This window comes from Protobothrops mucrosquamatus, unplaced genomic scaffold (assembly GCF_001527695.2).
Source record: "Protobothrops mucrosquamatus isolate PMUCROS unplaced genomic scaffold, P.Mucros_1.0 scaffold1501, whole genome shotgun sequence".
In the NCBI taxonomy this organism is placed as follows: Eukaryota; Metazoa; Chordata; class Lepidosauria; order Squamata; family Viperidae; genus Protobothrops; species Protobothrops mucrosquamatus.
In genome coordinates, this window is record NW_015387675.1 from 357,864 (window position 1) to 372,773 (window position 14,910).

At 38.7% G+C, this 14,910-nt stretch overlaps 1 protein-coding gene across 1 annotated transcript in view; it reads right to left on the reverse strand.

Moving 5' to 3' along the window:
* Window positions 1-14,910, reverse strand: part of MACO1 (macoilin 1) — a 65,082-nt gene that overhangs the window by 31,082 nt on the left and 19,090 nt on the right. Inside the window, exons 2-6 of the mRNA XM_015822248.1 lie at window positions 10,021-10,162; window positions 8,904-9,030; window positions 6,550-6,673; window positions 2,392-2,570; window positions 952-1,450 (exon numbers count right to left, since the gene is read on the reverse strand). Of these exons, the coding sequence (XP_015677734.1) occupies window positions 952-1,450; window positions 2,392-2,570; window positions 6,550-6,673; window positions 8,904-9,030; window positions 10,021-10,162 (1,071 nt within the window). The remainder of the gene's footprint in view (window positions 1-951; window positions 1,451-2,391; window positions 2,571-6,549; window positions 6,674-8,903; window positions 9,031-10,020; window positions 10,163-14,910) is intronic.

Here is a 14,910-nt window from a genome sequence, read left to right on the forward strand (position 1 = left end):
AATTATTTATGGAATGTGCACAAACAGATCAGTTCCAAAATCTTGTGGAGAACCTTTTCATCATTTTTCTTCATACCAAGTTGTAAACATGCACTTTTATTTTACCTCTCTTTTCTATAGGGTTTACCAGACTTCAAAATATCATCTTATTTAGTAGAGGCCAATTAATTTGTAGAGGCTCTCAAAAGCTTCTCCTGCATAAGCCTGAACATCAAGGCCACCATGATTGACAACTGTAATCATCTGCTTATTTATTCTTAGCAATAAAACACCTACTCAAAAATCTCTGCACTAAGAAAACTATAATCAATCATGTGTCAAACTAAAGCCTGTATATCCTATCATATTCTACTGATCTGACTACCAGACTGCATGAATACAGGTAGTCCTCGACTTACAACCAAAATTGAGCCCAAAATTTCCACTGCTAAGCAAGACAGTTATTATGTGTGTTTTGCCCCATTTAATGACCTTTCTTGCCACAGTTATTAAGTGAATCACTGCAGTTGTTAATAACCCAATTGTTAAGTGAATCTGGCTTCCTCACTGACTGCTTGTCAGAAAGTCACAAAAGGGGATCACATGACCCCGGGACACAGCAACGGTCATAAATATGAGCCAGTCGCCAAGCGTCTGAATTTTGATCATGTGACTATAGGGATGCTACAACGGTCATAAGTGTGAAAACGGTCGTACGTTACTTTTCTCAGTGCCATTATAACTTCGAATGGTCATTAAACAAATTGTTGTAAATCAAGGACAACCTGTATAGCCCATCACAGCTAACAGAACCAGATCTTGACTATGGACACATTTAAATTACGTAGCATGTACCTCTCCTAACGTAACAGTTTCCCCCTTCAAAACAGGGCACTTTAACTTACTGGGAAACAAACAGTAAATAGGTAAGGGTGTTGTGGTGAAGGCAAATCAGTAACATATCAAACTTACCTTACCAGTGCATCTGGTTTGCTTAGCTGGTTATTGGGGATACAATTTTCCATTAAGTCTTTATGTGTGCTTGGGCTCTTGCTGGTGCACTTCTGTTTTTTCTCATTCTTAGCAGATGAGGAAGGGATGCTTCCATTAGTTGCACTGTGGTTGTGAGGTGAGGAGTTCACAACTCCACTAGCATTTTTGTAATTTTTGGATGAGGCAGTGCATGAGTCCTCTTTCAAGAGGTTTTCTGTACTTCCCACAAGATCGTTATTTAATCTTTTACTGTTGATATGGTTCTCCATATATTCAATTTCCTGTATTTTAGAGTCTACAGGTTGCAAAATGTTGTTATTTATTCCAAGGTTATGTTTTTTGGCATCCTTGTCTTTTTCTTTCCCCTTTTCTCTGTACTCTAGTTCTGGTAATGTTGTAGATAATTTCTTATTAGCTGGAATGCCGCCGTTGTGTTGCAAAAGTATTGAGGAATCCATCTCAGACAATCCTTTGGCTGCTGAAACATCCAGAAGGAAGGAAGGAAAAGACAACATTTAAAATTTAGCATCTATTCTCATATTCCTTTTACAAGCACATCACATTACTTCTATTATTTCCCCACACCCAATAAAATAGTTTTCCTTTAGTTATATTGCAAAAAAAAAAAAAAGAATTAAAATTCCTAATAGTTTCTAAATCAATGAATTCCTGAAACTGATTCCTGTGTTGCACCAACCAGGCCATTTCTGTAAACTTCAAAATTCATCTAACCCTCTTTCTAAATAGAGAGAAAATGTATACGAATTTAAGAAATGTCCAGCTGCTACCTTGTGTGAAAAATGAATATAAAATAATAATAAAAATAATAATGTTGAAAGAAAAAAAAAAACAGTTTCATCAAGAAAATGTTAGTCAAGATTTGTGCCCAAATAATCCTGGTACTCGGGCGAGCAAGTTACAGCAATAAGGCAAGATGTTGTTCTCAGCCAAATTTTTTCTAGTTTCTATGTCTGATAGTAAGAAACATTTTTGAACATGTTTTTCAGAGAGAGGGAGAGAGAGAGAGTGACAAAGACAGACAGAGAGAGAGACAGAGAGACAGAGGAAAGAGACAGAGACAGAGAGAGAGGAAAGAGAGAGAGAGACAGACAGACAGACAGACAGACAGACAGACAGAGAGAGAACCTTTACTTGTCATGGGGCATGAACAAAAAGATTCAACGTCTGCTTTTTGTAAAGAAGGGCAAATAGAATGTCACCAAAGAAATTCTGCACATATAGTTACAGACTATTCAAAAACAAAGAGCCTTAAACTGTATGAAACCATGCTGTGGTACCCTAATTCAAGAAGCCATGGTTTGGATTTAAAGAGAAGAGGGGAATGGACGATTGATTCATAAGATGGGTTTCAAATCTGCAAACCATTACTTCTACACAATGCCTGTGTTAAGAACTTACCTTCTTCTGCTTCTCTCTCTTGCCTTTGTAGCATCTGTTGTTCAGGGGGTAATGCTTGCTGAAGGAGTTGCATGTAAAATTCATTTTCTTTCTGCACTTCCTTTTGTTTTCGTAATCGCATTTTATAGCTGACATAACTTTTGAAGCCAAAGCCCAAAGTCACAACAGGGTATCCAATACTTGAGGGGGAAAAAAACAAACAAGACAGACTTTACTAATTAAGACAGAACTGTCAAAGCAAATTAATATAATACTCTGGAATATGACAAAAAGAAATCACAATGGAGACATCAAAGAATTATCCTCAGAAGCACACTTGTCTACAGAGGAAGTGTAAAGACACAGATATTCAATCACTTTTCAGTTATCTGGTTTGAGTGCATCTTCCCTAAGAGCTTGGCATGTCTGCTGTTTTACTGCCAAATCTCCACTGTTATGAGAAACAGAGTCCATTTTTAAATACAAAAATGCAAAAATACAAAACAGTACAGCTATACAAGCAAAAGCTAGAACGCAATAAAGCACAATGTAGACAAACAATAAAACAGTAAAAATAAGACAAAGAAATCAACCTTTGTTGGGTTCTATAAGCAAACTGTAGCAACATTTAAGGAGATTGTGCCCTTCTAGTCAGACTATAAATAGTAATGATAAAATACAACTATGCGGTCTGGGAACTTGATTAAAAGGGGAATTATAAAAGTTTCTCAGATATAAAAATCATTATATTAAAAAATAGTGAGCTGTGCTCCCATGCTGTACACTAAGTCTGCATATGGCATCTTCTTAAATTTCCCTTTCAATACAGCCATGGTTAACACACTGAAAGACACTCAACACACACAATGGTAAAAACCATACCACAATTGCTAATTTCAATCAATATTAATTTGATTCAAACAACATCTGCCTATCCCAGGTCTTTGTGAAGGACTCAATAAGTGAATAAAAATGCCAAATCTAATTTAAACATCTGGTTGACTATGTGCCCAACCATAATAATTTGATAAAGTACTTGTAATCTGACTTATTATGGAACTTATATTTGTATAATGAAACCTGGTCTCTCACTTTGCCCACCTAGTTCCAATTTAAATCCTATGATAATTCTGCACCTGATGAAGAATAAAATGCAGCTTCTGATTTATTTACTGCCACAGGTAACGTGACATTCCTTCTACAGTAGATAAATCTCTTTTAAATTTTGGCACCTTCAGGTAATTTAAATATCTACTTGTCTTTTCAGGAAATATGAGAAACTGGTTTGAACGTTATTGTACCAATGTTGGCTGGGGAATAATGTGGAATAATTCTCCCAGAGAACAATTTTGCATTTGATAAAATAAAAGTTTTACTGTATAATCAGCATTTAACACTACTAAAGCCAATCAACATTAGTGAAATATATTTTGAAAAAAGCACTTTTAATACCGTTTGGAAAATAGGTTTGTTTCAATATCCAAAATATGTTTTTAGGACACATAATGGAAAGACACCGCTAAATGTCTATGGAAAGTCTCAGTCATCCAGGTCATAGTTATCTCAAAGGTGCTTTTTCACGAGGCAACTGGACTTTCTTGTTTTTCTTTGAAGACCTTTTGCTTCTCGTCATTAGCTGAAGAAGCTTCTTGGATGAGAAGCTAACGTCTTCAAAGAAAAACAAGAAAGAGCAATTGCCTCTGTGAAAAAGCACTTTTGGGATAATGGAAGGACAGTTTTAAAAGAACTGAAAAAGGGGTTGGAAATACAACCGAGTGGGGCAGATTTTGATGTCCTGATTCTCTTTCTTTTCTGTAATCAACAATGACTTTTATTGAGCACAGTCAATCCATCACTCAAAGGCTACTGGGCAGAAGTATATAATTTTATGTCCTGTTTCTGATTCTGTAATTCCGCTGGCACAGGGATGGTATAGTTGTGTTCAGATAGTTCTCGGGTTACAGCCCCTTGTTTAGCCACTGTTCCAAGTTAAAACGGGGCTTAACAAGAGAGGCTCATGTCTGACAATTGGACTTCCGGCCATTGCAGTATCTTTGCAGTCCTGTGATTGTAATCCGGTGTTCAGGTGATATGCAAGCACAATCATGGGGGAAGCAAGAAAAGAAATTGGTCATCACTTCCAATTCCTGTTGCTTTTTCAACGATCCATGCTCCGAAGTGCCTGCCCGTGGCAGCCCCTAACTGCATTCCATAGCACTTGCCCGTGGCACCTTGTGTACTCACCAGCCAGTCTGCTTGCATGGGGCTCCTGCCTCTTTCTGTTTAATGACTCACATAGTTCTAGGGCAGGGGTAGGCAACCTTGGCTCTTTTATGACTCGTGGACTTCAACTCCCAGAATTCCTGAGCCAGCTATGCTATGCTGGCTCAGGAATTCTGGGAGTTGAAGTCCACGAGTCATAAAAGAGCCAAGGTTGCCTACCCCTGTTCTAGGGTTACGACAACAACCAGGATGGCTAGGATTGCCAACACTAAGTGATGTAGTCATGTGATATTGCATTTTATGACAGCATCTGTTATTGGTGGAAATCCTGATCCCAATTGCTGTAATAACTGAAAAACTACCTGTAGTTACTTGAAATGCACATCCAGTGCCCAATCTTGTTTTTATTAGATAAAGTTTTATCTGTTCCAAAAATGAAATTACTTTTTTTTTTAAAAAAAAAGACCAAAGTACAAAAAACAGAGCAGAACAAACAACTGACTTGCTGCACGTGGTTTAAACAGGAATTTAAATACTTGTCTATGAAAGGTCTATATCCGTTTTAAATGTCTGTTGTAAATTTGACACTAGCCTAGAAATAGCTGATGACAACTCCAATAACACGAAGCAAGAGCATTGAAACCAGTGTTGTCAGAAGTAGCACTACTGAGGTCCAATCATGGACTGCATTTAAATAAAGATGACTGTTCCATAATGCTTTGAAGTGCTCCCAATCTCACAAATGCATAGGTAGAAGTCTACTTTTGATATGACATCCCCAGTGCTTTTACAGAAAGATGATGTGATCTGAAGAATTAACATTTCATAACCGCAGTCAAGCAGGCAAGTTTCATATGGTCATTAAAAGTTCACCCCACTCAAAGATATAAGGTGTTCAAAGTCACTTGAGACTGGATCAGGCTGTAACTCTATTAATAAGAAGGAATGCCAGATGAAGTTACAAATATTGATCACGGGAATCAATGGCTATTAGCCTTGTTGGAAGTGTGACTGCTGCTGAAGACCACAGGCTGAGCTCCCATGTGCAGTTAAGTTGGCCACTGTGGAAGACTGCTACTACAGGTAATTCTCAACTTTCTGCAACTGGGACAAGCAAGGCAATTGTTAAGTGATTTGGGCCTGATTTTACAACCTGTTCTGCCATGGTTGTTAAGCGAATCAGTGCAGCTGCTAAGTGAATCACAAGGTTGTTAAGCAAATCCAGTTCGCCCCCATTGACTTTGCTGGTTCAAAGTCAGCTGGGAAGGTTGCAAATGGTGATCAAGTGACTTCAGGACATTGCAACCATCATAAATAAATGCTGGTTGCCAGGCACCCGAATTTTGATCATGTGACTCTGGGGAAACTGTGCTGGTTGTAAGTACGAGGACCAGTCATAAATCATTTTTTTCAGTGCCATTGTAACTTTGAATGGCTGTTAAACAAAGTCAAGGACTAGCCTATACAAATGGGTTAGGGGTCCAATCCAGCAGGGCATCCTTATGTTCTTACAGGTAGTCCTCGACTTGCGATCACAATTGAACCCAAAATTTCTGTTGTTAAGCAAGAGAGTTGTTAAGTGAATTTTGCCCCATTTTACGATGTTTCTTGCCACAGTTGTTAAGTCAATCACGGCAGTTATTAAATTAGTAACACGTTTTTTAAGTGAATCTGGTTTTCCATGGACTTTGCTTGTCAGAAGCTTGCAAAAGGTGATCACATGACCCCAGGACACTGCAACCCGTCATAAATACACATCAGTAGCCAAGCATCCGAATTTTGATCCTGTGACCATGGGGATAGTGAATAGTCGTAAGTGTGAAAAACGGTCATAAGCCACTCTTTTCAGTGCCACTGTAGCTTTGAATGGTTACTAAAGCGACTGCTGTAACTCAAGGACTACTTGTATTTTAAGGAATGCTTAAGAGAAGAAAAAATACTGGACTATCCACTTACCAGTGTGCAGCAAAAGGCCGACAAAGGTCGACATGAAAGTTTTTGAGATCCTTAAATCTGATTGCTGCTTCAATATAAACAAACAGTATCCACAGTGATACTGTTGGTAAACACACGCCTCTCTCTGTTGGAAACAGAAAACAAGCCAAGCGTCAACATTAAAAAAAGAAAAGAAGAAAATTAGACTTCTTAAAATAGCATGTATAATTATGAAGGGGAAAATCCTATGCCATGACTGAGCGAAGCTAACATCCATTACTCTTTTTTGTACAGAGACACAACATAATATGGTGGTTAAGATAATAATAATAACAACAACAACAACAACAACCATAATAATAAAGTTGGAAGGGACCTTAGAGGTCATCTAATCCAATCCCCTGCTCAGGCAGGAAACCCTATACCATTTCAGACAAATGGCTGTCTAGTCTCTTCTTAAAAACTTCCAGTGTTGGAGCATTCTCCACTTCTGGAGGCAGGTTGTTCCACTGGTTAATTGTTCTAACTGTCAGGAAGTTTCTCCTTAGTTCTAGGTTGCTTCTCTCCTTGATCAGTTTCCATCTGTTGCTTCTTGTCCTGCCTTCAGGCACTTTGGAGAATAGCTTGACTCCCTCTTCTTTGGGGCAACCCCTGAGATATTGGAACACTGCTATCATGTCCCCCCTCGCCCTTCTCTTCCTTAAACTAGACATACCCAATTCCAGCAACCGTTCCTTGTATGTTTTAGCCTCCAGTCCCCTAATCATCTGTTGCTCTTCTCTGTACTCTTTCTAGAGTCTCAACAGATGTTGGACTGGGATTGAGAAATCCAGTTTTCAGTCCTCCCATGGGCCCAGAAGCCAATAGGTTGATCTTGGGCAATCACATCCTTTCAGCCCAGGCTCTGCAATAAGTCAGCTAAAGAGCAAAACCCCTTATTGCATCATCCAACTGATAAACATTGCTAAAAGAACTAAGTGAAAATGCAGTGCAGAAACAAGCTGTGTAGAAGAAGCATTAACAATAACTAATTTGTCATTAATTCAAAACAAAGTCTTTTGAAACTGTCTACAGCAAAACTCAGGTTCTGCTGCATTGTTGGGCTCTGTCATTATATATGCTGAAACCCCTATAGCACCCAGCTAGCCTTGGCCTTTCCTGCTAGGAATTAGGGAAGGTGTTTTTTTTCAACTTTTCTGGAGATCAAAAGGATGATTTACTGTAAGGTTAATAATGAACTTTACTACCTAAAGATAAGAAGAAAAACAAAGCCAACATCCTGCAAGAATTCTAAACACCAAAAACACTTCAGAGCTTCCCATGCAGTTTCCAATTCATTAGGCTGAATCCCAAAACATGAGATCTGTCATTCTCAACCCACACTTTAAATCTGAAGAGCGGAGCAGATATACCGACATCAGGCTTGCATTCCTTTTGCTCTTGCAAGTTACAGGGTGGACTCTGAGGTGGGGTGTGTTTTGATGATATAGTTAATTATTGTCAAAGCTTGGATGAATACTTACGCCTTGGTAGCTTCTCCTGAAGCACTATTATGTGCATTCATTAAAGATATTTTATAAAGAAGTTATGATGCATGAACAGGTCCGCCATCTTATGCATAATTTGGAAGAAAGCTTCTTTATTTTAAACTGTAAAATACCTGTATTTCATCCTGATCATTCCTATCTCTGGAACTTTAGCTTTTCGACTTTGTTAAATGCCATGCACAGCACATGTGCCCCAAACGCATTCAGAAGTCTGCCATTCAGAAATTGGCAAACTTATTATATCAATCCTGTCTTTTGTACCTCAAGTGTTGAGATCGTTCCTAAGAATACCTAGTAGCAAATTACAGGTAGTCCTCAACTTACAACCACAACTGAGCCCAATATTTCTGTTGCTAAGTGAGACATTTGTTTTTGCCTCATTTTACGACCTTTTTTGCCACAGTTGTTAAGAGAATACTGCAGTTGCTAAGTTAGTAACATGTTAAATGAATCTGGTTTCCCCACTGACTCTGCTTGTTAGGTTACAAAAGGGGATCACATGACCCTAGGGCACTGCAACCGTCATAAATACGAGCCAGTGTCCAAATTTTGATCATGTGACTACGGGGATGCTACAATGTTCATAAGTGTGAAAAACAGTCATAAGTCACTTTTTTCAGTGCCATTATAACTTTGAATGGTCATTAAATGAACTGCTGTAAGGTGAGGACTCTGTAATCAGATTTCAAGAGTAAACTTGGTGTCATTGGCAAACCGGAGCCAATTTAACAGGGGCCACATGTGATTTTTAGACAAAAACAGGATGATTATTATTTTACAACTTGTTCTCCGATTTAACAGACAAGTGAAATAAATAGGAAGACTTACCCGTATGCCAGACATACTGTACCCAAACATATGTGCTGGCAGCAAAAAACAACCACTGTATTGGTATGAATAGCAGACATATGATATTTGATGTGAATGCTACACAAACGAAAAATACTGAAAATGCCTAAAGAAAAACGAGGGGTTGGGGAGAAGAGAAAAAAGGAGAAAGTCCATTAGGCTTTTTTTAAGATAGTGAAAAGATTTCACTGAAGGCATTGCAATTGCATCCATCCATCCATCCATCCATCCATCCATCCATCCATCCATCCATCCATCCATCCAAACATTCAACTTTCTACCAAGAAAGCCACATAACAGCAATTTTCTCCTAATTATTAATAATGATTTCATGGCTAAGATTTTACTGCAGCTTTATAGAAATTTTCCTTTTTGTAAATACTAGTCATGCCCCTAATTTTCTCTCACATGGAATCCTGAATGTTTGCCGCCAATATAATTTACCAAATGACTTGCTGGAGCAGCATGGTTGACTTTAATTCAAATTTTGCTTCAGCCAATGACTATAAGCACCCAAAAAAATGTTCACGGCGGCTAACTTTTTTTTTTATTTCCCAAAAGTTAAAATTATAAAACTATTCTGTTATTCTATTATTAGAAATCTGGCAAAAGAGATGTGCTTTTAAAATGTTTTTGCTGTGGTGCTTTTAAGGGTATCTGCAACCTACAAAAGGTTATTTCTCCACTTGTAATAATCATTATAATCCAGTATTAACCATGTTTGGTAACTATGAGACAAATGATTATTAGATATTGAGAGACAATCTGTCTGTATTCTTTCCGTCCTTGTAACATGAATACCACGTTACTTGATATTCTCAAAATATCTGGAATCCAAAGAGCTGTTCCTCAAGCCTTGGATAAAAGTTGCTTCTGAATATCAAGAGACCCTATTAAAGCAGCACCCAGAGTAGTAGAAAGGGATGTTCTGCAGCTGAAAATAGAGACAAGCACTCCTCCTTTATTTGCAAAGAACTTTTTCGGAGCTATATATCAAACAGGATTCCAACTGAGAGATACATTGGACAGCTACTAATGCAAATGCTAGTAATAACAATAAACAGTGGATAAATACTTTTTCTATTTTTATACATACCAATCCCTGGTATCTGAAGGAATCATAAACACTCCGGATGAAAAGCCAGAATGGCCACAAATATTCAAATCTGAATTCCAAAACAAAGTCAGCCACCAACACGAGGGCCCAAACTACCAGGAACTTCAGATACAGGAAAGTACTGAAAGAAAGAAGGAAAAAAAACAAAAATAATTTTGCATATAGACAAACTAGCAAAGCGATTTCATTTCTGATTCAAAATAAGTACACATGGGTCTGTATTAATAAGCACAGAAGGAAGGTTCGAGTAAAAACAAAAAAAGTTACATCACTGAAATCTGCAAACACAATCTACACTGTGTTACACAAAAGTCAACAAAAGTATATGCGCAGTTGGTCGAGAAGGGACATTTAAAGAGCTGACGGAATAACACTTCTAAAAACTTTTTAAATAGTGCTTGTGTTCCATTTTCCCCCTCCAAATGATAACTTTCATCTTTCAAAATGAAGCATGTCTGCCATAGTTGCAGGTTGAATTATGGTCCTGTGATATCAATCTGCAATGCTCATTTTATTTGCCTTCTGCACAAAAGATGCAGAAGCGCTGAACTTCTGCTCCATTTGCAGTCCATGCAAAATACAGATTATACTGAAGCAGACTGAAATTATATGGTTTGGTGGCGTGTAATATATATCCCAGTTCCGATAAATGCTCAGATAATCAGTAGCAAGCTTCAAAAATACTCTATTTGATATTGAAGAATCAAGAAAACTATACTGAGGTGAGTCTGTTAAAAGCAAACTTCTTTTTCAAGTAAAAGCTATTACCTAGGGCAGGGGTAGGCAACCTTGGCTCTTTTATGACTCGTGGACTTCAATTCCCAGAATTCCTGAGCCAGCCATGCTGAGGGGAAAGGGAGAGGCTTCCAAGCTGAGCCAAGCTGGCTCAGGAATTCTGGGAGTTGAAGTCCACGAGTCATAAAAGAGCCAAGGTTGCCTACCCCTGGCCTAGGGGCTAAGTTTTCACATCATGGTGTTGCCTGCTGCTTGGCTATTTCCAGTTGCTTTTCTGATGAAGGGATGTGTTTTAATGTGCATGCTAATATTGGCTTATTTTTCTAACAAATCAGAGTTAGAAGATGTGGCATGTCCTTGGCTTTCAATATTTGGCTTATTTGTAAGATGTGAGACAGAGCTTCTGATTTACACATGATAGTAGGCAATTTACAAAGGGAAAATGTGCTTTTTCATTCTCATTGGCAGGAAGAACTTAACCCTGTTGAAGTTGGAAGAGAGCCATTATCTTTGCCAAGATACCTGCCCCACAGTATTGATTTCATCAGACGTGGGCGCATCTTTATTTGTACATGCCTAAATTCACAACATTTTCTGAATCAAAAACTGCCAGTTTCTACTACAAAATTACGTGAACTGGTTCTTTTGTATTATCAGTAGTTCAAAGAATAGGCAGCTACTTGTAATACTTCAGTTCCCCTAACAATCAGGTCGCCTAACATTGTACTAATTTCTGATTTACTTACAAAGGATCACATATTTTTCTCAAAGCTCACCTTCCAAGTTAACCCCAGGGGACCAGTGAGTATTCTTATAGAACAGGGGTAGTCAACCTTGGCTCTTTTATGACTCGCGGACTTCAACTCCCTGAATTCCTGAGCCAGCATGAGGGAACTATGGCCCCTTCATGACTTGCGGACTTCAACTCCCAGAATTCCTGAGCCAGCACAGCTCAGCATGGAAACCTCTCCATTTCTCCTCAGCATGGCTGGCTCAGGAATTCTGGGAGTTGAAGTCCACGAGTCATAAAAGAGCCAAGGTTGACTACCCCTGTTGTAGAATTTATATGATTTTTATGATCCATCATCAGAGTAGTTGCAAGCATAGTTCTGGAACTGAAGCTGTAACATTCACCTTGAGGGAATGACTTGTCACCAGAACGGTGGGAATGCAGTCTTGTAAATTTTCCTAGCAAAGGAACATTTTCAGAGCAAGAGCCACATTTGATTTCTGAGCAGTGTGTTTTAGGATTCCAAAAACAGGCTAAGCTGGGACAAATGATCAGATCATGACAGAACATGGCTTCATCTACTTTAATTAAAAAGTGACTACTTTACATTATGCCTAATAAATTTAATAATTTCCCCCTGAGATAAATGAAAAGTTACAAACTGGTGACAAATTTGGGCAGGGCTTTGAGGCAATGCTTTTCATTGAATATGTGTTGGCCTTGAGTTATGCATTTTTGCAACAATTGACAGCAACGTTTGATATAATTGATTGTGCCGTTTCCTGCTAAGCTGCACAGGCTGGGAATGAGAAAAGTCCTGTGATAGTTTATTTTCTAACTCAATGGAGGAATTCTATTTGACTCCTGCTTAGACAACGGAATTTTGGAATCTGACAGGTACCCTTTTAATCCTCATACATTAAATCACTTGACATTGTTACCTGGACATATGGGCTAAAGTGCCCTGTAAAAGACAGTGTGTCTGAATGCACAGCAAAATACAACCAGGTGGATCTCAGAGCAAACCGTTGTTTGTATAATAGCTCACTCAATTAAGTGACGGTTTTGCATGGATTTGCAATCTGTTGAAAGTTAACACAGAAATAATGAGTTTGTGAACTGAAATAAGAATTGTTTGGTGAACCAACTGTTCCTGCCACTGAAGGACAAGAATGATGCATGCATTGCCATTATCAGAACCTCAGCTTTGAGAAATTGCTAGATGTTTGTTTTTTAATGGAGCATGAGATTATTCAAATAGGCTTTGAATGAAAAAAAGTCATTTATGAAACACAGTAGTCTTGTAATGTCACTATAGTATCATCATTAACAGAAGGAACCGCCAGTTTGGTGTACGATTAAAGGCAATGAGCTAGAACCTAGGGGACCACGAATTCTTTTCCTGCCTTAGCATAAAGCCTGATAAATAACTTTGGGCTAGTCGCTTAGCCCTAGAGAAAAAACAATGACAAACCGTTTCTGAAAATATTGCCAAGAAAACTATAGGAACTGGTCTAGGGCAGTGGTGGCGAACCTATGGCATGCGTGCCAGAGGCGGCACTCAGAGCCCTCTCTGTGGGCACACGTGCCTTCGCCCCAGCCCTGCCTCCCCCCACGGCCTCCCCCCTCACCAGCAGCCCCTCCGGAGGAGACTCGCCCCCGGGCATGGCCCGCACAGAGCAGCGCAGCCAAGGACATGGCAGCCAAGTAGTGGGGACAAGACTCCGCCTTCACGCTCCGTCATGCGCAGATGATGCTGCAGGGCGCAGGTGGAGGTGTGGCCACCATGGCGCTGCTGGGCCACTTGGGTAATCTGTTGCGGCGGGCTGTGGAGGCGGGTGGCCCTGCAGGCAGACGGGGGCACAGGGTGGCGGGCAGGGCGGTTTTGGGGCACTCGGTCTCTAAAAGGTTCGCCATCACTGGTCTAGGGAGTCACCAGGAGTCAACACTGACCGAAAAATAACAAGCAAACAAACACATACACACATACAACACTCCATCCCCCCCCAAACACTCTAAACCAGAAAAACACCCCTTCCATCTGATGGGATATCCTTATGAGACAGATTATTCAGTTTTAGTTCATATGAGTATCTTAAGAAGATTACTTCATATGACTAAAAAGCATCTCAAACAATCCCCATAAAGCAATGTTGTCAATTTCAAAAGCTGAATAAAATATTTTCAAGTATTTATCTCTTATAAAACAATTTTTCCTGACCATTCAAATGCTGATTATCCTTGAATAATAGATGAAAACACTCTTTTCCATAGTTTTTACTTTCTGTCTGCAGCAGAAACAATAATGTATATGCTGGAATCCTTTACTGAATAGTAATTTATCTACATGATTAGATTTACTGACACAATTGCTCAAGACTGTCCAAATATTTACTATATAATAGACATTATAGTATACTATGTAGTATATGTATATATCACTAGACATTTACTACAACAGCAAATGCTCAAGACTTCTGTTCCCATCTATATTCTTCAGAGATAGGCCCCCATCTGTTAAACCAGCTGATCAAATGAATTAGGGCAAACTTAAATGTTTATGAAATGAAGGATTTACTGCAAACGTAATATTACTGATCTTTTAAATGATTGAAGAATTGAAAGAATACTGGAACCATGCATTTTCTTCACTTCCAAAATAATCATACCCTGAAAATGAAGATGATAAGTAAACACCCTCATAAACACAATGAAGTAATTTATTTTAAAGACAACTATGTTAGACATTTGTAAATTGAAAGAGAGTGATGAAATTGTAAACATTTATGTTCCATATATTGTATCTGTCCAAAAAGAGAGGAGAAAATACTATTACAAACATTTTTAAGTACCCAGAGTAGGCTTTATACACAATGCAGATTGCACCGTAGCAAAGAGAAATTCTGTTTATTAGGGTTACTTTTATAGCGATAAGATTGGAACAATTTATGAGGGCAATCCCAGTAAACTGCATCTTCACAGCAAAAGCAAAGCCGAAAAGTGAGAAGAAATTTGCACAGGCGATAAAAGAGGAAAAGCCAGAGAGTCTGATTAAAGTCTTGTTTGCCTCTATATGCATTTAATCAAAACAGAGTAAAGGAAACAACGGAGCGGAAATGGAAGCATATCAGAAATGAAAACAGAAGACAATCGCCTGGTTTTGCGGAAAAAGTGGTGGTAGTTTAATTCTTTCAAGAAATAACAAAGCCGTTATAAAAGAAATATAATCTATAATCCCAGAAAGAAATCAGGGGTTTTTTCCCCTCCCCCCAGTTCTTTTTCTAGGGCTGTCCTATGAAATCACTGTCAAGGGAATTCTGAAGCTAAGATTTTTAACCTATCCATTTACATCTCAAAAAGCATCATCTCTCTCTCTCTCTCTCCCTCTCTCTCTCTCAATTTAT